Genomic DNA, 26023 nt, shown 5'->3' with positions numbered 1-26023 from the left:
AGATACCATCACCCCCGGGGTCGTTCTTTCTAGCTAGGCTGGGAACGTATCGCTGGCTGGGTAGACTCGGTGATATCGGCGATCGCCCCCGGGCCTCTCTTTCTAGCTGGGCTGGGAGTGTGCTGCTGGCTGGGTGTCCCCGGGTCGCTCTTTCTAGCTGGGCTGGGAGCATGACTGCATGGTAGGACGACTCGCGATATCTACCTCACTCACGGGTCCCTCTTTCTAGCTGGGCTGGGAGTGGACTGTTTGGTTGGGTGCCCCCTAGGGTCACTCTTTCTAGCTGGGCTGGGAGTGTACTGCTGGCTGGGTGGAGTCTGATGGATTATCTTAGTTACTTTGGGCTGGTAGCCTAATTTTTCTTCTTTCTCAGTAGACTTAGCCTTGCTGTGTACCTGTCGGGCTTATGGGGGTCCGTTCAGGTTTTATTTAAACTTGCGCACGAGTGTACCTTCTGGGCTTATGGGGGTCCAGTTAGGTTTAGTTTAGTTGTACTTAGTTTGTTTCTGGTATGCTCGTGTGCTTTCTTTTCTTATCCGCTTGACCTCTCTGTGTCTAGATTCTATCCTTTCTTATTGTTTTTACCCTTTTTGCTCAGTCGGCCTATGATGCCTACTGAGTACCTGTTGTGTTGGTACTCATGCTACGCTCTGCATCTATTTCGTGATGCAGGTCCCAGTACCAGTTACCAGCGGTGATTAGTTCCAGCCTTCTTTTGCAGTTGTGATTCGGAGACGAGGGCGAGCACTTGGCGTTTTGGGGTTTGTTCTGTCTCCTTCTTTTGTTTTAGCTAGTCTTGTTGCCTTTGAGACACGCTCTGTTGTGGTCCACTTTTGGGACTTGTACTCTTTATTAGATAGCTCTGTACTAGTGACTTCCAGGTTCTGGGAGGGACTTCTGTATATATTTATTTTGGGTTGCTTCCGCCTTGTTATCCTTGTTTAGATTATTGTTTTAGCTAGTTTCTGCCCTTTTGCTCATTGCTTGATGTTCTGGGTTACGGGTTGGCTTACCTACTGGTAGGGTATAGTAGGTGCCATCATGACTCGAGAAATCGGGTCGTGACACTATAGCTATAAAATATAAATATGATTTTTATGTTTGCTATAGGTGAAAGTTGTTCATTAAAAAAATTGATTCAATTTTGAATACCATAGCTTCAATAATGTATATTTGACCCAATGGGCTAAGGTTTACTATTTAAGGCCCAATTGTATTACACCTGATGACCTTGAAAATAGATGGTCTAAATTTTTTTAGGGGAAATTTTATAAATAGCAAATAGAATAAACTTAAGAAGCATTGATTATGCTCAATAACTATAGTTTTGTTTGCTATGTGTATTTTTGTTTGTATGTTTCACTTGTCAAATATACAAATAGGGTAATTATGTACAAATTTTATGTTAATGTAGTTAGGATTTTTCAGAACTTATAGAAATCAGATGTATCAACAAATCATATACAAACAAGATAATTATATACAAATTCTGAATTTATACAGTTGTAAACTTTTCATAACTTATACAAATCAAATGTATCAACAAATCGTATACAATACAGGGCAAGCATATACAAATTCTGAATTTATACAATTAGGATTTTTTCATAACTTATACAAATCAAATGTACCAACAAATCATATAAAATCAGGGTACAATATACAAATTGTGTATTTTTACGGTTAGAATTCTTTTCATAACTTATACAAAATCAAATATATCAACAAATCATATATACAAAAAAACATTTTGATGAATATAAATGAATCTAATGAATATATATCACCGATAGACAAAAAATCTATAGTTAAAGGTATATATTTGTAAAAAAATCTAAAAATAATGTTTGTAAATCACTCCGTAATGTTATAAAAAAAAAAAAAATGAATTTAAAAATTTTACCCTAGGGGTGAACGTTCGATATTCGGTTCGGATTTCTCAAATTTCGAATTCAATAATTTGATAATTGGTAGTTAAAAGTAGATATCAAATATCAATTTCTTAAAGTTCGATTCGATAAATGGTAAATTAAATTTTGATTTGGTATGGTATTCGGTAGTACCATATTAAAGTTATAGTCGATTGTATTACAAAGATAATAGTATTTCTCCAATCATTTCTATTTTTTTTAAATGTGGAGGCACAATATTATAGAAGATCAACAAGTAAGAAGACATTAAGAAAAATAAATTGATACAACTAAAACATATATGTATTTCGATTATTTATGCTTATTCTTTAGCTTTCTCTTTGAACTTGTACTAATGAGTAATAAATATATTGATATATGACCTTTATTAAGTATATAATTTGGTATTCGCGAAATATCGAATACCAAATGGTACCATTGTCTCGTACCAAACCCAATCATGAATACCATAATACTAAAATTTTACTTCCAAATATCGAATACCAAATTACCACAAAATTCAATTCGGTAATTTGATTTTCGGTATTTTATGTCAGCCATAGTTTATCCCAAATGCAAAATTTCTTGATACGAATTCAAATTTAGTTAGACTTCAATGTGGTAATGGACCCGGAAACCAAAAAAAAAGAGGGAGGGTATATATATATATCCATTTCAGTCATCAATTTTTTGTTACACAAATTCTACTGCTACTGTATTCCTCCATTTTCAATGGCTTGCAGTGTCACTTCTACTGCTCTTCTCTCTTCATCAAACCCTAGGGTTTATGCTTCTGCTGCTGCTTTACCCAAATTGTCTTCATTTTCTCAGTCAACAATTGTTCCATCTTCTTCATCTTTCAATGGACTCCGCAACTGCAACACTTTAGTTTCTCGTATCCCTCGTTCCATTTCTTCTCGCACCAACAAATCCCGATCCTTCGTCGTTCGCGCCTCTGTAAGCTTACATTTGAAACCCCCTTTTTTTTGCACATTTATTTGAGTATTTTAATGGGAAAAAGTTAGCTATGATCAATAATCAACTGAGCTACTAAGATTTTTCCGTTTGATTGTGATTAGTTATCTCTACCATTTCCCAGTTTTTTTTTTGTTTTTAATGATTTTGTTATTACATTGGGGATGGGGGAAAGGGGCAAGGAGTTCATATGAGTGAATCTGCATTTACGAGGTAGGGGTAAGGTTTGCGTATACTCTATGCTCGCTAGACTCTACTTGTGGAATTACATTGGGTATGTTTTTCTGTCAATTTTAGTATGAGTGCTGCTTGGATTCTAGTGGCATAGGCAACTTGTGATTTGTGGATTAGCTGCAAGATAGGTCTATTACTGTGTGCCATTGCCTGGGGATTTTTGGGTTATGATAAAGGATTTTTTTTTTTCTTTGGTATAGTGGAGTTGAGTATTGAAGTTCAATGTGGTTTCGTTTTATTTTCGATATAGGCTCTTCTATGTGCCTATCGCGAGTGTGTTCACGGGTCGATGCTCTTGTCAAAGATTAAGATTTTTCCTTGATTATGCTTCTATATATCATGTTATCAGAAGTTCTTAGTGCTTGAATTATTTGTTCAGGATATACTGAACTGTAGTTGGATTTCTAAGCTATTTTCATTCTTTTATAGACTAGATTCAGTGAATGTCTCCTTGTTTGGCAATATATAATTCTTTTCACTTGGGTCTTACTTGCACAGATTCATAGTAGAACTAGAACCATATTTTATGTACAGGGTGAATTAGTTACATCCTGGCTCTGCAGGTTCTGTCTTTTTGAAAAGGGTCGAGAAATTACATAGCATTGAGTCTTCGCCTCTCCCTTGCCCCGCAAGAACGTTATTAAACTAGAAGAAAACAAATTCCAGGCATGTCTTTCTACATGAAGATTTTAGAAACTAATTAGACATAATATGATCAACTATTGGTGTTTCAGATAGATATTAAAATCTTCATGTGATTGTGTACTTTTATTTATATTTAAAAAATAGACAAACTACTTTCGAAGACCAAGTTAAATAAACATACACTCCTATTTCCTATTTTTGACTGTTGAATTCCCATACAATTTGGTTTTTGCTCTTTCCTTGTTTCTGGATAGTGATTCATCTCTCTAACTAATGTCATTTCTTGTTACTTCTCCCAACAGAGTGAAGTCCCACTTGTTGGAAATAAAGCACCAGATTTTGAGGCTGAGGCTGTTTTCGATCAAGAGTTCATCAAGGTAATATATTGGTGTTAAATGAATTGGCAGTGTTAAATTATTAATTGTTAGTCCGAGATCCCCCTGTGTGTGTATGTATCTATGTCCGTGTGTTTCGCTTTTCTGCTTATCAAATTAAGAGCTTTTACCTTTTTTTCTTTTCGACTTCCTCCTTTTTCATTTATTGCAAGGACCTGCCATTTCTTCCATTAAAAAGAGAAAAAAGAATTATCCGCCATCTCAGTGGCCTTGCTGCAAAAGTTTGTATCTTGCTGTTAGGAGATCTTCTATTGATGAACACTTTATTCATTTGATTGGCAAAAGAGTAAAGATTACTTCATGAAGGCATGTTACTTGTTAGCTAACCTTTTTGAATAGCAATTAGTGAAGGAATCAGGATATGGAAGGAACACAGTGCAGCAGAACTTCAATATACAAAGTTTTCTTCATGCAATTTAGGTTATATTAGACTTTGATAGAATGTTTTCCTAGAACTAGAACTGCTCTTTTCTCTTCCTTCGTCCCTTAAATAACTGCAAGACGTTCCTTTAAACATCCAGTCATTTTGGGCGGGTTTCTTGGGCTATTTATAATTGAAGAGTATTTTCTCTGCAGGTTAAACTTTCTGAGTATATTGGGAAGAAATACGTGATTCTCTTTTTCTACCCTCTGGACTTCACTTTTGTTTGCCCGACAGGTCAGCTTGTCCCTAAATATCACTCAGCTGCTAGTTTCAATTATAATATATTTAACTGATTATGGTGATTTCTTAATGTATTGTTTTGATATTATCTATTCCTTCTACTGTAGAGATTACTGCTTTCAGTGATCGTTATGAAGAATTTAAGAACGTGAACACAGAAATATTGGGTGTCTCGATAGACAGTGTGGTATGTCTTTCTTTCATTCAAAATTTTCCTCTAAAGTGGCTGATTCGTTACTTGGAAAGCGTACCTAAATGGTCTGTGCCTTGTTGCATTGTGCTGCTGCTCTTCTACAGCCCCTTTCACTTATTTAGAAAAGCCCTTTTCACTTGTTTTGAACTTGGTGCATTGTGCTCTTAGATGAAGAAGTGGCATAGAATTAGCTTTAGAGATTTTCGAGGGTATACATAAATAGTTGGGGAAGCAGTTGAATAAAGATAAACACGAATACTATATATTGAACTAGAGGCGACAAGTGAAATGTCAACTGGGCACATTACAAAAGAAATTGTAGTTGGAAACAAATATTATCTTGAATAAGAAAGTGAATACATATGTGAAAGATTAAAAAAAAGGGCAGCCCGGTGCACTAAGATCCCGCTACGTGCGGGGTCGGGAGAAGGGCCGGACCATAAGGGTGTATTGTATACAACCTTACCATGCATTTCTGCAAGAGGTTATTTCCACAGCATGAATTCGTGACCTCATGGTCACATGACAACAACTTTATTAGTTACACCAAGGCTTAAATCTTGTGTGAAAGATAAGAAGTTGAAAATAAGGACCTATTAACTAGTTGAAAATAATGAGAGACTTGAAATGTAATTATGGTTTTGGTATAGCTATCTATGCGACACCATCAACAAGACATAAGCAATTTAGAAGAATAATAAGTATAGGTGCCTCAGGGCTTTGGTCTAGTGGTAAGAGTGCAAAGTGTGATGTGTGGATTAGGCGAACGTCACAAATTCGAATGCTAATGCAAACAAAATTCTGATGTTTTAGTGGAGAAGGGTCGAGGAGCAGGCACATTATCACTGAATTTGAACCATGTGCTAGCTGACTATTGGGGGTTTCTCGGTTGTTTGGAAAAAGCAAGAAGAATAAGTGAATAAAAGTAATTTAGTTAGCAATACTAATAGGATTTACTTGTAGATCAAGATATCACGTATGCTTGAAGAATGGTCTTAGTACAAGGCACAAGTTAATACCAATTATTCAATTGTACTGATTTTTGTCATTGGTCATGTTAGCATAATTTTTCATAACATTGTTGATCTCATGTATTCTTGTAGTTCTCCCACCTTGCCTGGGTCCAAACTGAAAGGAAGACTGGTGGACTTGGTGATCTGAATTATCCATTAATTTCAGATATGACAAAGTCAATTTCAAAATCTTACAATGTGCTGATACCGGATCAGGTATGATTGTTGCTGTTTCGTACTGCGTAGGTAGCTTTTAGAATTATTGGTTGATATTGTTCCAGCATATCCCTCTCATTAGTTGTCTACGTTTTTAAATTACGAGACATACAAGTGAGAAATTTTAAGTTTGGGGAGAGTACTTTGGATGCAGTGACACAAGCAATCAAGCACATAAACATGTTGCATAAGTGCTTTAGGTTGGGTATTGTGTGTGCCTTTCTCCATTTCACTTGACTGACTGTTTTTTGTTGCTATTATCACCTTAGATTCTGTTCAACCTCATAACCATGAATTTCATAGCTGTCAGCCGTGGTCTTTATGATTTATTCCGAGACTGAATGGAAATCTGCTTCTATGCAGTTCTGCACCATTTTTCTATAGACATCAGAGAATGACTGCTAAAGTTTGCCTCATTTTGAAAAGGCTTTGTGCAAGACATCTTTTAATTTTGCTTTAAAATTTGTCAAGAACACGGTTAGTGTTGCATTTTGTGATGAGAACCGCCTGGTATCTTTCAGTAGACGTGTCTCTGGATCTTCCGTGAGGGTTCAGTATTAAAATAAGCATGAAAGTGCCTTTATCATTTGAAGTGGAATCAGCTCCCTGATGTTTTTTCTTATGTTGTATTAGGGAATTGCGTTGAGAGGACTTTTTATCATTGACAAGGAAGGAGTTATTCAACACTCCACCATTAATAACCTTGCAATTGGTCGAAGCGTTGATGAAACATTGAGAACACTTCAGGTAATAACCATATCGCGACACCAATATCACTACTATCATTAGACAATCTGCTGCTTAGATTGTAGTAATAATTATTTTGGTCTTTTGCAACAGGCATTGCAATATGTTCAGGAGAACCCAGATGAGGTATGCCCAGCCGGGTGGAAGCCTGGTGACAAGTCGATGAAGCCAGATCCTAAAGGCAGCAAAGAATACTTTGCATCCATATAAAGGGATGAGATGATGGCTGCAATATCTCTATTCATCTGTTGTTAAGTGAGGTTGAAGAGCTTCTGTAACTTTTTTTTCCTCGACCTACCTACTTCGAGTTTTGAGCATTTCTCCGAATAATGTATGCCCAAGTCTTCTACATATTCTGAACTTAGATCATAGATTGATAATGACAGCATGTAAAAGGATGGTTCTCAAAACTTCTATGTTTGAAATTAATCACCTATGTCAAGATTCAAGTGTGTTGTGTATGTGACAGTGTAGTCTTTGTCTCAGTCTTGGTGGTCAGACACATATATTAGCAATTTGTGCATACAAGACGGACTTGATATATAAATTAGTTATAGTCAAGATGTGCACAAATTGGTTCATACTATGTACAGAAAGATTGATGACAACTTTTACAGCTTGTTTCTTTTTCTCAATAGATGAACTAACAAGAGCCAGTAAAGTTCATGTAACAATTTCACTATAACATCAGCTACAAATAAAGCCTTGAAAATGGAACCTTAAAAGGTTTAAGGTCAAGTGCTACTTCCTTGGTGAAGTATCTCATTCAACAAAATTGGAATAGATTTCAAGCATCTCAGATGTCAAAAGCTTCCTTGCAGCCTATTCACTGCATATCTTACCAGAAAACGCCTCAGTTTCTTCAAAGGGTAAATCTTTTTACCATTCTGAATCGACCCTTTTAAGCTATTCTGCTTTTTTGAACAAGAAGCTCGCAATGTACCGTTCACTAACTTTTAGTGAATTAAGCTAGTTATAGAGGTTTGTACCCTTAACGTAATATGCAGTCAAATAGCATCAATGCAGTAGCAGCATCCTCACTGATATCTCATATTACAATGTCTTGTCCTGACTATGATGGCTACCCCAACGTCGTCGACGAGCTCTCCTTTTTCTCCCATCTATTTGTGTCTTAGCTTTTTCTTTCAAGTCTCTTTCACCACGTCTCTTGTACATCTTGAAAGTCATATTTCTCTGTTCAGCCATTTTCCTCGCTTTTTCTGTAATCTCTGCAGCAATCTCTCTATTATAAAGCTTCCTTAGACCTTTCATAAGCTTGGCGAATGTGTCGGGCTGAGGCATCAAGCCAGCATCCATCATATCTAAACAGTATGCACAAGCCTCTTTCACATGTCCATTTGAAAACAATGCGTGAATCCAAATGGTCCACGCAGACACATTAAGCTCACATCCTTTGGTCATTATGCAACTCCAGACATCTTTACACAGTTCAAGTTTTTCTGCTCGTAAAAGCGAATTCAATAGGTCCTTCAGAGTACCATATTGAGGAGCAGACAGAAGACCTCTTCCAATCATTTCTTTAAAGTGATCACACGCTTCTATTAGACGCCCTTGTTCAACAAAACCATTAATCATAATGATAAAGGTGTCAACCCCTGGACTGATCCCATTTGCTTCTATTTGGTTCCATACTCGCACACCTTCATCGATTTCCCCCAATTTACACGCTAAGCGGATTACTATATTATAGATGCTATGGTCAGGAGGTATACCGATCTTTCCCATTTCCTTCACAAGTTCCAAACACTCTTCCAACTCTTCCTTCTTCTCATGAGCCAACATTATATGTAAATAAGTAGTCTGATTCGGGTTATACCCTTTCTGCAGCATAGTATCCACAAGTTCATAACCCTTTTCAATCTTTCCCCACTTACAAAATCCACTTATCAAAGTAGTATATGTTACGACATCACCTTCACATCCACTTCTCTCCATATCCAAGAATACCCGCATAGCTTCCTCCATCTTGTCCTGCAAACAAAGTGCCTGAATTACTATCGTAAACGAAGTTTCATTAGGATTGCAACCTTTTCTTCTCATCTCCTGCAACAGATCAAATGCATCAGCCATTTTCCTAGACACCGCATAACCATTAAGCAAATTGTTATAAACCACAATGTCAGGCTCAAAACCCGCCTCCCTCATTTTCACCAACACAACTTTCGCCTCTATAAGCTTACCTTCTTTACACCAACCATATAACAACGACGTAAAATGCTTAATCGTAGGGCTAAACCTAAACCTCATTTCATCAAACAATGCAGCTGCCTCTTTCACACTACCATTTTTACACAAAGCATCCAACAAACACCCAAAAACATACTCATCTGGCTCAACACCATATTTAGGCATCTCATCCAATACTTCAATTGCTTTCTTTACCATCCTCCCCGACGCGAATCTCCTCATCAACACAATAAACACTTCTGGTGTCAAAAACTGAGGATTCTCTATCCTCATCTCTTCAACAAGTGCCCATACAGTACCAAACTGTCTCATTTTCCCTAAAATCTTTATCATTGCTTTATAAGCATCATGACTATGCCTATAACCAGGTTGCTTTGACACCCATACAAAAAATCTATACCCTAAATTCCCAGCATCACCACAACGATTCAACACACGTTCAGTTAACCCTGAACGAGCTACAACACCAGATTCTAACAAAGCAAGCTCAAGTTTAGGAACCCTAGAGTGAAATTTTCTTAAAATTCTATAAACTTTCTCTACATCAGCTGAAAATTCATCATGATTTTTGTTCAAAAAAGTAGAAGAGCTTAAAAGGGTCGATTCAGAATGGTAAAAAGATTTACCCTTTGAAGAAACATAGGCGTTTTCCGGTGAGATATGCAGTGAATAAGCTGCTCGCAAGCTCAGTGATGAACGCAAAAGAGTGATAGTTTTCAACATTTGGACACTTCAAATTTGGTTTTCCGAACTGGGTTTTGGATTTTGGCTGAGATTATCGAGAGTTCTGCGACTTTAAAGATGAACACGGCGGTTCACGGTCGAGGAAGGTGGCGGTCGACGGCGCTACGGTGGTTTGGTGTATTATGGTTGGGCCAAGATAATATAACTAATTTTTGAAGAGAACCCCACTTAATAATTGGCCCAATTTAGTTGGGCTGAAATGGTGAACTGCGGCCCAAACAAAATCATTTAGATGGCTTAGCCATACATTCATATATACCGATTCTATCTATACTTTTAAATAATTACGTATCTTACCATTAATTAAGAGTTTTCTATCATATAATGAGGATGATACACCTAGATACATGTATTTTTGTCACCAAATACACTAAAACTAAAATAGGGTGAGAGACGAGTGAGATAGTCATGTATCCCAAATACATAAGAGAGTGGCAAACGAGATGGGGAGAGAGGAGGCGGGGGGGATGAGGGAGGGCAGCGATATTTCTTATGTATCGTGGATCCATGCGTATCTACTTAGATATAATGTATCTAGAATAAATTACATCTAATTTTGACTCATGTATTCCGAGATACATGTATCTAGACATATTCGAACGCACTCAAATCTGATAAGATTCGTAATATTGCAAACTAGAGTGTATCTAAGTAATTAACTCCTAAAGTAGTGAGATTTATGTAAGTTTTTGAAAATTATTTAATAATTAAGTTGCTATTTTTATGTAAAGAAGAGAAATCTTTTAGTGATGACAATATTTTTTTTGTCATGTAGTGTAGTAAATTATCAAAACATTTGGTCAAAATCTCCAAATATATTACTGGTAATCTTAGATATTCTATTTATATATTAAATATTAATTATTGTGTAAGATCAATTTAACATTATTTTCTTTTTAAAATGGGTAGAATAAAACCCGTAATAAATTTCAAAAGCATATTTTGGTTCGAATATATGAATTTTATGCGAACTTATTTCTTCAAATGCAAAAAAAAAGAAGTGAAAAGTAATCTGTACGGGTTCTCCCGTTCCATTTTTTATTGTTGCTAAGTTCGAATTAATTAAAATATTAATATTAATATCGGACACCAGGTGAGGGGAAAAAATTGTGTTGCCTACTTTGAGGATCTTAGTGTTGATAACAAAATATCCAATAGATATATTAATGTAGCTCACATGTATATACCCACCCATTGTGGTCATTATTATGTTGACCAATTGTCTAATTCCATTCATCCAAGATGCTTAAATAATTAATCATCATATAGTAAAGGTTAGGGATTAAAAGATATTTATTTATTTAATAATCAAATCATTACAAGTAACTACTAAAAGATTTTAAACTAAAATTCCAAATTAATTGATAACCTATTAAAAATAAAAACTCACATGTAATCAAAAGTTAAAATATATCGATAGTATATTATATATATCTTATATGGTTAATGCATATAAGATACTTTATATAATATATTAATATGATTGATTATGAAACGGTTGATAAAGCATCTAAAATATGATGAGAACAATAACAATTTCATTATTAATATTTAATAAAAATATTAGTTTTTGCAGATTTGCTCAAGGAAAAAGAGACAAAATTGTTTGCTTCCACTTACATACACTTATAATATTTTGGAACTTATTTATGGATCAATTTTAAATGTAGAGTAAAATGGAGACAATTTTAGGGACCAACACCTACCAATAATTCTAAACCCATGACAAAACTAAGTTTAAAAATATATTAAAAATTAGATTTGTCTCAACATTATGTATATTAGTCATGTGAATACAAAACATATGACTCTGAGAAAGAAGAATTTCAAATCTTGCGTACCATGTTGGTCAATACCCTTATTTATCGAAGGGCTAATATCCCTTTCAACATTTTTTTTGGTAAAGAGAAATGTTCTTAATTAAAAAGAGCAGTTAATCGATGAAATGGTTCAACGAACACTAAAATATATAATAACTTTTCGTCAATGATCGATTGATATAAATATCAATAACCCTTATCAAAAGCTTAGAAACTTTCTCCAAAAGTTTCTTTAAGCAAAAAATAAAAATTAAAAGATGAAAACAAATAATGTAACATATATATATATATATATAACATGGAATATAATAATTTAGCTATAGAAGAATAATCAATTAGTGTTGAATTGTGCCTCCAAATCCCCAACAAAGAATATAATATTGCGAGGTCCTTCATAAGTTCTTGTTCTTTGATAAGAATGGAATCAAGAATCCAAATAATGCCTACATTTATATTTATATTTTAAAAGATGGATCATATATGTTTCTTTTAAGAAAAGATAATGATTGTATAATGATTTTTTTTATAAAAAAAAATATTGATCACTATTTAGTTCTTATTCCTTCAAGCTTTTTTGGTTTTCGTTTAAGGTCAAATATATTAACGATCTTTTAGGTTTGTCAATAACTATTATTCAAATGCTTTCGCTCTAAATTTTATTTATGGAACATCTTCTATTTTTGCAAAAGAACACTCCGTTGTTTCATATTAGATGTTCACATTATTATAAGCAGTTATCCTAAATTATTTGTCAATTTATAAAATTAAGATAAATTAATTAAAATTTTCTCATATTACCTTTATAATTAATTACTTTTTTTAAAAAAAATGTAAGAAAATTTATAAGATTTTAAAAAAACTTTATAAGGAGTAAATCAGTAAAACTATGCCTCTTATTAATGATTTCTTAAGAGACGTGTAAAGAAATAAGTAAACAACTAATATTGATATTTTTAATTAATAATAATGATCTTAATAATAAGACAAACAAAGTACTATAGCATAAATTATTAATCATTAATCATTAGCAATATAGTACAATAATTGAATATTACAATCTTGATTAGCACAAGACGAGTGTAATGGGCCCGGCCCACCTTTCTATCCGTTGGACTGGCAGTTAAACGGTCACTATCTAAAGCCCAATATATGGGCCCATCATCTCATAATTAACGGGTCCTCGGCCCAATAAGTTTGATAATTTCAACAGATTTAACGGTTGATATTACTTTATTCGTTTAAAATGACAATGATTACATATTTTCGCTAGAACGAGAGTTCGGGTGGAACAGTAAGTACTCATTCAATCTTAACATAAAATCTCGACATAATGGAATCGTCTTTGCTAAGAAGCATATTACTGTTCAATGTGAGATTTTTTTACGTAAATCCTGATTTCATCATGACCACAACACTTGCATGGACGGAGCCACGTTATGATTGAGTGGGTCATCCAAACCTGACTTCGAAGAAAAATTATACTCCTATTTATATATGGTTAAAATATATTTTTATGTATATAGATAGTAAATGTTGAAACCTTTCGACTAGTAAGCGTGTCTATTTCTTCAAACTTTGAACTCCTTGGTGAAAATCCTAGATTCACCACTGACACCGATATCGAACGCCAAGTAAGAAATCAAAACAAGAATTCATAGTTAACCGTTGATATTGCTTTATTCCAAAAATTGATCACACACCCTACATTTGTGAAACATATGATTACATAGTTATGCACCATCGAGAGTTATAGTGAAATAATAAGTAATTACTTCATTCAATCTTAATCAGAATATCTCCGAGTTTAAATCTCCATAAATAAAAGTCGCCTTTACTACAAAGCATTTTATTCTTTAAAGTGAATTTGAATCTACATTTCATTATATTTCAATACGAATATCAAACGCGGAGTAAAAAAATAACAAAAAAAAACACAGATGTATTTTCTTATTCTATATATATATTTATATAAATAGAAAATCATGTTGCCATGATACATTCAAGGCAAATAAATTGCCTCTCCATAAAGGGACACACACTACTAATAAACATACACAAAAGCATAAACTAAACCCTATTACAAAATCTACAAAAAATAAGAAAAATTAAACATATATTTCCTTCATATTTCCCTTTTTTTTTCTTCCAAAATATGTATGTTGCAATTTTGAGCCATCAACCCCCACAAAAAAAAAACATTTTTCTTCCAACAAAAACCCTTAGCAACATCACTATATATACTTATATAATATAATATATTTATATACCAAAGTTCCAAAATAAAAACATAACTTAATAATTAAGTAGAAACTTCAGATTCAGTAGTTGTGTAATTAAATCTTTGAATTCCTTCATCCCATATCAAATTTGATGTGATTTCATCAGTCTCTGGAATATGTTCCTGTGAATTAATTAAAAAAAATTAAAACAAATAATAATTTAAATATTCTTCCTTAAAAAATAAAAGTCGATCATAGGTTAAAATTAGAAAAAACATCAGAACGAATTAATAAATAGTTCTGAAATATTTATATAGCTATATATCATCTAACAATTGATAAGTTAAAAACTAAAATTTTAATGATTTCTAATAAAAATATATGACACTTAATATATTTATATATAAATATTAATAGATCATAGTGTTTAATTAATTAATTAAATTAAATTACCTCAAGTTGTTTGACTAATTGTTGGGCAGTTTGAGCAGACACAATAATTTTACGAGCAATTGGTGAAATAAAGCCTTCATCCACTGCCTTATCAAGAAAACTCAATAAAGAATTGTAGTATCCCTCCACATTCAATAGCCCCACCTGCGTTACGAGTTTGACAGAACTCAATTAATATAAGTCAAAGCTCAAAAAATTAAAATTTTGATATAGAACTTAAACTTATGAAGCTAGATACAAGCACTACTTCAAAAAAGAAAGTTGAACGACGAATAGATTTTGTAGATAAACAATAAAATTTGTTGTTAATATTAATCCTATTTGACGATGAATACATTTTTTCTTAGTAGTGATGTGATTTCAAAACTTTTGTTGATTGAGCTAAACCTCCGATTATAACACTATAATATTTCTTTTGACTGTTCGATCAAAAATATTTTTAGATAGGCGATTATATATCTAGAATCTAATAAGCTATATTTTCTAGAATAGTACGTAGATTGTATTTATATTTTATCAAAGCCAAAAAAATAGCTTTCATTTGACCAAGATTTTTTTTTTCTTGTAATGGTTGTTCAATAAAGCATGATTAACGATTAATAGAGATTAGAACTCAAATGACACAAGTATTATCTTTCCATGTGAACCAAATTATAAGGAACACGTGATTTGATACTTTCTTAATCTCCTTTTTAATTTGATTTAAGTATTGTTGACTTTGAAAAGAAAAAAAAAATCTCGCAAAGAATAATGATAATAACATATTTATTTTTTATTATAAAGTACTTAAGAATGTGCAAAGATGGTAAGTTGAGAAACATGGTGACACAAAATGTCAAGATCCATATTTTTCAATTCTCAAGTTGAATTAACAACAAGGCATAGGAGGTGAAATCTTGAAAGTTTGTATATAAGCACCACAACAACGACATATTCAATATATTCACACAAATAGAGTCTTAAGTCGGTGGTTGTTACGCAATTTTACTCCTATTTAGTAGAGATAGAAAGAATGTTTCTGAAAGACTCTCGTCTTAAATATAGAATTTGAAAAGAAATATCGAAATGAGAGGAACAGAACCGTATCAACAACAAATATTAATATAGCTTAGAGAAGATAGATGAAAATGACACTAAGACACTTTTTTTGTTGAGAAAAATGTTACTTTTTTTTCTCTTTGGAGAATGATTACATGGAGAATAATTTTAGTCAAAAAGGGTTAAATTTTCATGCTATGACCAACTTAAGAAAACAAGTTTTCACCAAATTTCTTGATTACCTTTTGATATCTATTTGTAAAACTTTACCTTAAAATATCCATCATTCTATTGTTAATTTTGTCATACGCTTACCTAAGCATGTTTTTTTTCGCGTTATAACGTAAGCATGACACTTAGTATTACTCAACTATGTCAGTATAGTCTCATTAGTGAGGTCTGACGAGGGGATATCTAGTGTGTACGCAACCTTATTGTTACTTCGTAAAGGTAGTAGGTAGATAGGTTATTTCCTAAACTCAAAACGAGAATTAAAATCCTGAATCCAACTCTGATGGCAAAATGCTTCGATTTGCACATTACATAACACTTTTTATGGCCAAGTAAATTTCTTAAGAGTAATATATAATCTAAAGGACAGATTTCTCACAGGTTTACGGTGGATTCCAAGTTGAGCCCATGTAATGACTTCAAGAAGTTCTTCGAGTGTACCATAACCACCTGAAAAAATTTCGAAAAAAGTAAACGTTAACGTGCAATGGATCCGATACATATCGACCATGTGAAATTTTTGAAGAGTTCGAGCAAAATATTATACCAGGAAGGGCAATGAAGGCATCAGCTTGTCTTGCCATTTCAGCCTTTCTTTGATGCATTCCAGACACTGCTCTCACTTCTCCGATTGTTTCGCCCGTTATCTATTAGCAATGAAAAATCCGACACAGGTGCAACAATATTTTTAGAGTCTGAACATTATAGTTTTAAGTATACAAGGAACAACATTGTCCAGACTAAAAAGTTTTGACAACATGTATCATAAGTATCAAATTAGCAAAACATTAAAAAGAAATGAAATTTACACTATGATTTTCAAGTTTAGTATTAAGTATTATTACCTCTCTAGGCATGAGAGTCCTAGGAATTACTCTGCAAGTTCCAAAAAAAAAAGAAAATATAAATATAGATTAATAACATTATAAGAATATCCCAAAAGTAAAAGCATAAATATATATATATATATAGATAGATAGATAGTTAACTCGCCCAAAAAGAAAGGTTTGCACATATTTACTCATGTGGGACAATGTTGCTCAAACTTCGCAAAAATGTTAGATAAGATCTTCCAAAATTAGAACATGTTCGGATGATTCAACATGGGGTGACATCTTTTTTGAAAAATCCGAGCATCATAAATGAGGCAAAAATCAAGAAAACTATTGTTTGTTGTGCTTGTTGTGCGACATGGTTGCTCAAACTTTTCAAAAAGTGTTGACAAATGCATGTCAGATTACCTAAAAGTAGTATATTTTTGGATATTCAAGGAACATAAATGTGGGGATAAGAAATGAGGCACAAAGTTAACAAGAAAACAATTATTTGGTACATATTTACTATGGGACAATGTTGCTCGAACTTCTAAAAAATGCCAACAGATCAGATGATGATCCAACATTGGACATGTGACATCAACATGACTGTGGGGTTAAGTAATGAGGCACAAAGTCACCAAGAAAACTATTATTTGGCACATATTTACGTTGCTTGAACTTTTCAAAAATGTCGACAGATTCGTGTCTGATGATGATCTAACGTTGGAGTGTGACATCAATCAGTGCCTAAAAAGGCTTCTAACTTTATACACTTCCTTTTGCCTTTGTGACAGACATTCCACAAACCAAAATGGATTAAGGTCATACCACAAAAGACACTTTTAGAGGATTTCTTGTTACTATAAAAGATTTACAGAGTACTTTTTCAGTTTTCACATGTTAAGAAGCTGTTCACTACAAGTGTAACAAAAGGATTAGTTTTTGTTTCTTCAATAGATGACAACACCAAACATTAATTATCAACAAAACCAACATTTGATCCAATGATGTCTGCCCTTACATGGTCTATAGTCTAAAACATTAAATAAATATCATTGCCTTTGTTCCATCTTGTTTAACACTATTTCTTTGTTAGTCTGTTTCGAAAAGAATAACACGATCTTATTATACTTCATTGTTCCATTAAAAGTCTTGGTCTTTTTCTTAAATTCTGTGTCCATCCAAACTATATCACATATATAACGGAAAAGAAAGAAGAGATAAAGCAAGTGGAAGACATGTTATTTTTCACCAACCCCATTAGCTTGAACAAAAAAAAGGGGTTAGTCTGGTACACGAGGCATCCCGCGCTAGCTAGAATCAAAGATAGACCAAAATTATGAGGCTTAAATGATGGTTGTCTTTGAAGACTTCAACATCAAAACCTTTTTCCTATGTAAGTGTGTCTTATCTATGTTTGTGTTATAGTGAGAGAAAGTGATATACATATATATAGAGAGAGAGTGTGTATATATAGTATATTGTATGTATATACTATGTATAGAAAAGAGGATAGGGGATTAATTACCCAAGAACATGGCGCCCACCATCATGAACAGCCTGAGAAACAAGTCCCATTAGACCCACACTTCCTCCTCCATACACCAAATCAATCCCTTTCTCCACCTTCAACACAAAACCAATAACATCAAGAAACATTACACGTGTCAACAACCCATTTCACCATTTCACAACCCCATCATCATCACTACAAATTTATTTTAACCATAAAATACAATATACCAATGTATTCGAACGGAGTGGAGTCCGAAGAGAGTAGAGCACAAGCAAAAAAAGGAATCTTTACCCTAAACAACAATACACCAAAGTAGTCGTGCAGAGTGGAGTCTGAAGAGGATAGAGTATGTGCAGACAGATTTCAAACAGAACAAAAAGTGCAAAGGGAAAAATTTACTATACTAACTCAAAATTCACACACACACATCAAGAAAACAAGCATGAAAATCAAGATTAGCTCAACATATGCACAAAAATATTACACTACTAGTATTTGTTTAAATCCCACATGCATACTTTTACATCAAAAACATAAAAAGAACATCTAAAGGAGTTTGGGTAAATTTTAGACCTTAAAGAGAAGGGGGTCATGATATCAAAGTGGCATGTTTGGCTCCTAATTATAAGGCAATTTTTTTTTATAGTGACCCCATAAACTAAGATCATGCAGGAAGGCTGCTCAACTGACAGACATGTAACAGCTAGCAACACCATTTTTTATCTCTCTGTCATGCCAAACAAAAGATAAACCCTACATTAAAAAGTTCTGTTTTTTAAGAAAGATATGTGAGAAAAGAAAAACCCCATGTTGGAAACTCAAAAACACCAAATGGGGTTTCTTGATTTCAACCAATTTTCAACTTACATTTGATGATTAGATGATAGTATCCAAAAAGAACAGACCTTTTTCAAGAAAAGCACAAAACTTTCTGCTTCTTGAAAATGACAACAACAATAAAACATGTTGGAATCATTTAAAATGGAACACAAAATAAACAGACACTCAAAATGGGATTCTTGATTTCAACCATTTTTCAGCTTACATTACTAAAAAGAACAGATTTTTATCCATAAATAGCACAAAACTTTATGATTCTAGAAAATCAGAGAAAGAACAAAAACTCAAAATGGGGTTCCTAATTTCAACCATTTATCAGCTTACATTCCTAAAAAGAACAATTTTTTATCCATAAAAATCACAAAACTTTATGATTCTAGAAAATCAGAGAATGAACAAAAACTCAAAAACTCAAAATGGGGTTCCTAATTTCAACCATTTTCCAGCTTACATTACTAAAAAGAACAGATTTTTATCAATAAAAAGCACAAAACTTTATAATTCTTGAAAACCAAAGAATGAACAAAAACTCAATAACTCAAAATGGGGTTCCTAATTTCAACCATTTTTCAACTTACATTACAACAAAGAACAGATTTTTATCCATAAAAACTAAAAAAGCACAAAAGTTTCTGATTCTTGAAACCAGAAAATGAATAATAATAACAACAATAAGAGAAAATGAAAAAAAAATGGATTTTTTTTGTTTACCAGTTGTTTTCCTAATTCAGTAGCAGCTTCTTGATAAGTAGGTTTTTTCCCAGAACTACTTCCACAAAAAACACAAATCCTCTTAAACTTTGATCTTTTTTCTTCTTCCATTTTTTGTCTTTTTTTCTAGATGTATATTATTTATATATATTATGTATATATGTGAATAATGATTGATTAGACTAAAAGGAATGTTAAGCAAAGAAGAATTTTGGGAGAATGAAAGAGAACAGAACAAAAGCAAAGTTTTTTTTTTTTAAATGCCTTTATGATGAGAAGAGAAATAGAGAGTATTTATAGGCCCCATGTTCAAAGTATTATTTTACCATGGGAAAAAAGGGCCACAAATTCTTGACCTATAAAAGGACAAATATACCCTCGAAATATCGTAAATGGTATGCAGATACCCTCCGTCATATTATTGGGATATTGATGCCCTTGCCATCTAAAAACTAGAGCATTTATGCCCTTCACTCTAACGGAAGACTAAATAGGGACACATGACGCAATCTTATCCGTCGATTCGATATTTAATCGATGGATAAGATTATGACACGTGTATGTCCGTTAGTATAAAAGGTATATATGCTCTAATTTTTGGACGACAAGGGCACCAATGTCCCAAAAGTATGACGAAGGGTATCTGCATACCATTTACGATAGTTCGGGGATGTATTTGTCCTTTTTTCCTTTAAAAAATGGCTTGTTCATTTACTCATTCTGTCCGTTTTTACTTGTCTAATTTTGATTTCTTACTTGCCTTTTTTTGACAAATCAAGAAAAAAAAATATCTCCGTCTTATTTTATGAGGTATTTTTCAGATTTTGAGATTCAAACAAGTTTATCTTTAATCGTAAGTTTTTCATAGATCTTTTTAACATTTTAAATTATCAATTATTGTGACTTATAGTTCCTTTTACATAGTTTACAAATATAAATTGTTTGACTCTCGAAAAATGAAAAGTATCACATAAATTAGGACAGAGGGAGTTTTGTTTTACTTATTATATCCTCGATTTATTTTTTTGTAAAAGGTAGAACATCTTTATTCAGTAAATTGATTTTAGGATTCTATCGGTTAATAAGGATAAAATGGTAAACTTACTATATCAATTATTATTTTCTTAATAAGTATGTCTAGTCAAAAATTGACAAGTAAATAGGAACAGAAGAAGTATTTGACTAAAAATTAACCCTCATTTAACTTTTTTGATCTATTTTTATCCTTAAAACTAATAGTTTTTTTTTTCTCTTATCATTATTAATATTATTATTATTTTTATTTATTACATGGCATCATCCTATCAGAGACTATCAAACTCCTTGTTAGTCCCTCTTCCCAATTCATTATTACGTTTAGCTTTTGGACTCTAAAGTTTTAGAAATTGTTTGGTATAATGTATAAGGTATTATAATTATCTCAGAGAGAAAATGCATGATTATTTTATTCAATGTTTAGTTGAAAGTATTCGAAAGTTTTGAGATTATTTAATCCACCCCCTATATCTTAGTAATGAAAGAAGTTATCTCATATATGAATCAAGATGGGTAGATTTTTTTTTGATGCATTAGAGATTTAATTTCAACCAATAAAAAGAGGCCACACAATAAATCATCATCATCATAATAATAATAATAGAAGAAAAAAAAAAGTTAGTTTGAAGGGTAAAATTGGATTAAAAAGAAGGTGGACTTAAAGGATATTTTTTAGTCAAATAAATGAATGAGGGATCAGTATATTTAATCTTTTTCGAATAGTCAAGTCTATTTTCGGTCCTTCACTCTTTTTTTTTAAAAGTAATTCACTGGATGCGTCTCATATTTATATTACAGATCGATTAATATAAATTCGCGCGATATAAAAGTCATTTTGGACTATCTCTTTCTACTAAGGATTTTTCTATATATAGAGCTCGAAATTGAGATCTCTGATTAGAAGTTGAGATACACACACAATTATTAAAAGATAAATCACATCAGATAAAATTTATGCAACGACTTCAATTGAATAAGCAAAAATAGAATTTCAAACTTGATATTTTTTTATTTGATATATAGATCAATTGATCAAATCAATTCGACCACTCTAATGGGTACAGTGTATACAGTTGAGACTTTTTTTTCAATTTGTGAAGTGCTGATACTGTTTTCAGTTACTGGCTAACCAGTATAATTTAAGAGATCTAGTTTCTCATTTTAAACGTTTATTTAATGTATTATATGTTACTTATTTTGTACTTACTACATACATTCTGTCCCTTCAATTATTTAAATATTGTTTCCAAAAAGTAATATACTATTATTATACTGTTTATACATCTGTTTTTGGTCCTTTTTCCCCATCTAAAGTTTCTTCAAATATTCATTTATACCCCTTTGGACAATTTTAATTTATATATACAGAACGGAGTGCACGTGTAGTCGTTAATTAACGGCTTATTATGGATATAGTGAATTTTATATTTCAAGATATTAATGAATTAGGATTGTAAATTTCATTAGGCATCTTGAAAGGCAAAAATTGATTTGATGCATTGATGTAATGATCTTGTCTTAACTTTTTTTGTTAACGAGTAATAATTTGTCTGTCTAAATAGTAATTAAGATATTAATCTTAAATTTGTATAATAATTGTTATATCTTCTTTTGATTGATATACATGACATGCAATTCACGTGAAAATTAAAATTTTCATTTTTTGAGGGGTCATCGATATTTGTAAATATACAAAAAAGTTGATAATATATTATTATTTAATTATTTAACATATTCTCTTTTAGTCTTACTTCTATCTCGCTCACATCAAACACATACTCTCTTGCTTGAATTTGATGAGTGTGTCCTCATCTAAGCTTTGACGTTTGATATAAGAGTATAATAAGATGTTTTTTTTTAAAAAATGTTATTATAGCCTCTTGCTACATATAATTAATATATATATGTCAAAATATCTATAAACATGACTCTACTATCACTCCTCGTAATGACTTGTAGGACCTTAAACTTATGCTTTGATAGTAAATATGTCATGATCTAAGATTTCCAACCATAACTAAAACAATCAATCAACATGATATATATAACTCAAATTAGGGAAATAATCCAAATTCAACACATGAACATAGTTAAAATTATGGCAAAATCCAAAACCAATTACATCGATTACGAAAGCAAAACAATATATGAAAAGATATATAAAATCCTCACCACCACTAATTTAATTAGTGATGACTGATGATTAAGATATTTTTTTTATCCTTCGAATATATTTAACTTACATGTTAATCATTTTATTTAATTATAATTATATATTTAATTAAATACGTTCACATAAAATGAAACAAATGATATATCATTTAAATATTCAGTTCAAAACATATGATATACTAATAGCTAAATATATGACACAAAAGATCAGAGATTTAATTGTTCTCACACTTTAAACATACTTCTCTTAAGAATTTTTTAAATATAATTCATTTGTTCACACCTTAAATTTGATTAGAGATTTTTATACTGTATCATCATCTAATTATTATTATTATTATTTTTAATCGCTCGATCAAATATGTACCTTTTCTAATTTTGGTTATGTGAACTATATTTTTGAAAATATGGGTCAAGAAAACAGGGCCGTTATTTCTGTTGGGCCACAAATAAAGGCCTAGTCAAACTTGGTAGGCTCAAAATTCAAATTATAAGACGTGTATAACATAAGTGAGGGAAAGTTATATGCTTGTCAAAAATAATTACATTGGCTAATTATAATATATAGAGAGAGAGAGGTGGATCCACATGTGTATTTAGGGGTGCACGTGCATCCATTAACTTCGATAAAAATCATGGATATATTGTATATCTATCTTGAAAAACTAACAAAAAAACTAAATATAATTAACAGTGCCATCATGCAATCAATTAATGGGTGCTTTGGATTGCCGGTACATGTTAATACATCCACCCACATGACCTGGGTTCTATCCTAACTAGAACCTCTCTTTTTTTGCTTAATATTGGTGCACCCAGAGTTTCAAACTCATAACAATAACAACATATATCTAGAGTGGATTATGAAGATGCTAGTGAGTATGCAACGTTATTTTTATTTTGTGAGGATAGAAAAAAATTATTTTTGATAGATTATCAGCTCAAATAGATCATATCAAAACCAATAAAAAATGAAATACAATAGTGAAAATAATTAAGAAATAAAACAACAACAAATAGATTCCGAGGATGCTAGGTGAGTATGCAACGTTATTTTTATTTTGTGAGGATAATTTTTTTTTTTTTTGATAGATTATCAGCTCAAATAGATCATATCAAAACCAATAAAAAATGAAATACAATAGTGAAAATAATTAAAAAATAAAACAACAACAACTATTCCTCTTTAAAACAATAGAATTATAAGTCAAATCTAGAGTTACAAAACATTATTAATAGGGTTAATATACTAAAACACACATCTACTTAAAGCCTTTTCAAGCGATGTGTCATATCAATAAATATTAAGTAATAATATGAGAAATATAAAATAGTACGATAATAGAAAAAAGAGAAATATTGAGAAAACTCTTAAACTTGGCGTGAATTATTTGTTTCCTCTTCGAATTGTTGATAGCCTCAAAAGCACCCATTTACTGACTAACTGAACTTAAATACCTAATATTGCAACATTAGTAAAATACACCCATAAATGCTCGACAAGTTTATGAATGTTTTCAATACATTTCTCGTTTTTTATGAAGAGTCTTACTCTCCTACAAGAGTCTCAGATCACTTGCTATGTCACGTTTGTGGCATATCAAGAGTGTATTTAAACTTAGTTAGTCAAATAGAAGGACGCTTTTAAGGCTTTCAATAGTTCAAAAATAAAATTAATAATTTACACTTAAATTTAAAAATATTTTCAAGACTTCTCTCTAAAAAAAAATACTAACAACTTATAATACAATCGAATCATAAAAGTAGGGAAGTATGAATCTTATGTAATATAGCTTCAAATAATTATAGAATTATAATATAGATATCGAATATCGATTGGACATCAAAAGTGGGAAAGAAGGTAGAAAGGAGATTGATCCGACAAAGTAAGGCTGCGATGTGTTAAATCAAATTGGAAAATGTGAACCTAAACCTAAAGCCAAACTCTATAAACTTCAAATCAAATGTAATCACCAAACTGAGTTTGCAATCATTGTGCTTTTCTCTTCTTTCCTTTTCCTTTCCCCTTCCTTCCCTTTGATTGATTGATGTTATTTTTTCTATTTCCTCCTTTTATTTTTGGAAAAGATTCAAAAAAATTGTTAGTTTAGGAATTAATTACTTTGAAATATGGTAGTTTACAATATTACGAATCTTATAAAATTTTGGTGCGTTTAAGATACATTTAGCTATATGGATTAAAATTGGGTGTAATTTGTTCAAAATATATTGTGTTCAAGTAGATTCGCATGTATCTGAGATATATAACAAATCTCGCTCGCTCGCCTTCGTCCCATCTCGTTCATCACTTTCCCAAGTATCTGACATTTCAAATACATGTGAATCACACCAGATACATACATATACATGTATTTAGTGTGTATCGCATGTATCTAAGATACATGACTATGTCGATCGTCTCTCTCCTCATCTTGCTCATCTATCTCTGTTTTAGTATATCTTGTAGCAAACAAACATGTATCTATATGTATATTCCTCGATATATGGAAAGAAACTCTTAATTAGTGATAAAATACATAATTATTTGAAAGTATATAGATAAAATTAATACATATTATTATGAATATATGTCTAAAAAGATAGTTTTCCGTTTATTTTTACTTATCTGATTTTAATTTTGCACGTTTTTAAGAAATAACTATTCTCTCAATTCCAATTTTTTTGTCGTATTTTGATTTGACACAGAAAGATTAAGAAAGTAAGTAAAACTATTGAATATTTTAGTTTTAACTTAAAGATACGTCAAATGTAGAAAAATATCATTTAATTTCGTGATTTTAAACATATCGCGAAAACTAAAAAAGAAAGTTATCTTCTTTTGCATTGAGAAAAGGACCTTAATTTTCTTTCTACCCAATCACTTCACTCTGTGGCTATGTATTGTTTGTAAGATGTGATATGTCACAATTATGTTTTACCGACTAATCACTAGTCCCATTCCTCCTTCATTCACGCTATGATAATTCACTTTTTGTTTTTATTTATAAAATTTAATTTTTGAAAAAAATAATGAGAACTTTAAATTTTTATATTTTAATTTGATCTATGGAAAGGTTAATAAAGAAAATTCTTCCATAAAATGTTAATAAGATCTTGCCAAATGCGAAATATATTTTAAATCTCAGTAGATATCGTTGGTCTGAATCAATTTTTGATTGTCTCAATCTTTATGGATCCATTCGAATAATATTCTCTCTCACATGGA

The 26023-nt window shown here is 31.8% G+C and overlaps 3 protein-coding genes across 3 annotated transcripts; 1 reads left to right on the top strand and 2 right to left on the bottom strand.

The window, feature by feature from the left end:
• The first annotated feature begins 2598 nt into the window (after positions 1–2598).
• Positions 2599–7424, top strand: LOC102583732 (2-Cys peroxiredoxin BAS1, chloroplastic). Its single transcript, XM_006348422.2, has 7 exons — positions 2599–2867; positions 4067–4141; positions 4736–4817; positions 4931–5010; positions 6120–6245; positions 6879–6992; positions 7086–7424. The coding sequence occupies exons 1-7, from the start codon at positions 2643–2645 to the stop codon at positions 7200–7202; spliced, it is 819 nt and encodes a 272-aa protein (XP_006348484.1). The 5' UTR covers positions 2599–2642; the 3' UTR covers positions 7203–7424.
• Positions 7425–7560: 136 nt separating this feature from the next.
• On the bottom strand, positions 7561–10069 carry LOC102583404 (pentatricopeptide repeat-containing protein At3g49730-like). The gene has a single exon (XM_006348421.2). The coding sequence runs from the start codon at positions 9921–9923 to the stop codon at positions 8046–8048; it is 1878 nt and encodes a 625-aa protein (XP_006348483.1). The 5' UTR covers positions 9924–10069; the 3' UTR covers positions 7561–8045.
• A 3716-nt stretch (positions 10070–13785) lies between these two features.
• On the bottom strand, positions 13786–19764 carry LOC102583076 (cytokinin riboside 5'-monophosphate phosphoribohydrolase LOG7-like). The gene is made up of 7 exons (XM_006348420.2): positions 19591–19764; positions 18052–18149; positions 16551–16581; positions 16253–16352; positions 16085–16155; positions 14437–14580; positions 13786–14165 (listed from the first exon to the last, which is right to left on the bottom strand). The coding sequence occupies exons 1-7, from the start codon at positions 19699–19701 to the stop codon at positions 14064–14066; spliced, it is 657 nt and encodes a 218-aa protein (XP_006348482.1). The 5' UTR covers positions 19702–19764; the 3' UTR covers positions 13786–14063.
• Between the last annotated feature and the right edge of the window lie 6259 nt (positions 19765–26023).

Source organism: Solanum tuberosum, unplaced genomic scaffold, assembly GCF_000226075.1.
Source record: "Solanum tuberosum cultivar DM 1-3 516 R44 unplaced genomic scaffold, SolTub_3.0 scf00098, whole genome shotgun sequence".
Lineage (NCBI taxonomy): Eukaryota > Viridiplantae > Streptophyta > Magnoliopsida > Solanales > Solanaceae > Solanum > Solanum tuberosum.
Note: the sequence above shows the minus strand (reverse complement) of the source record. Positions and strands in the feature narration are given on the sequence as shown.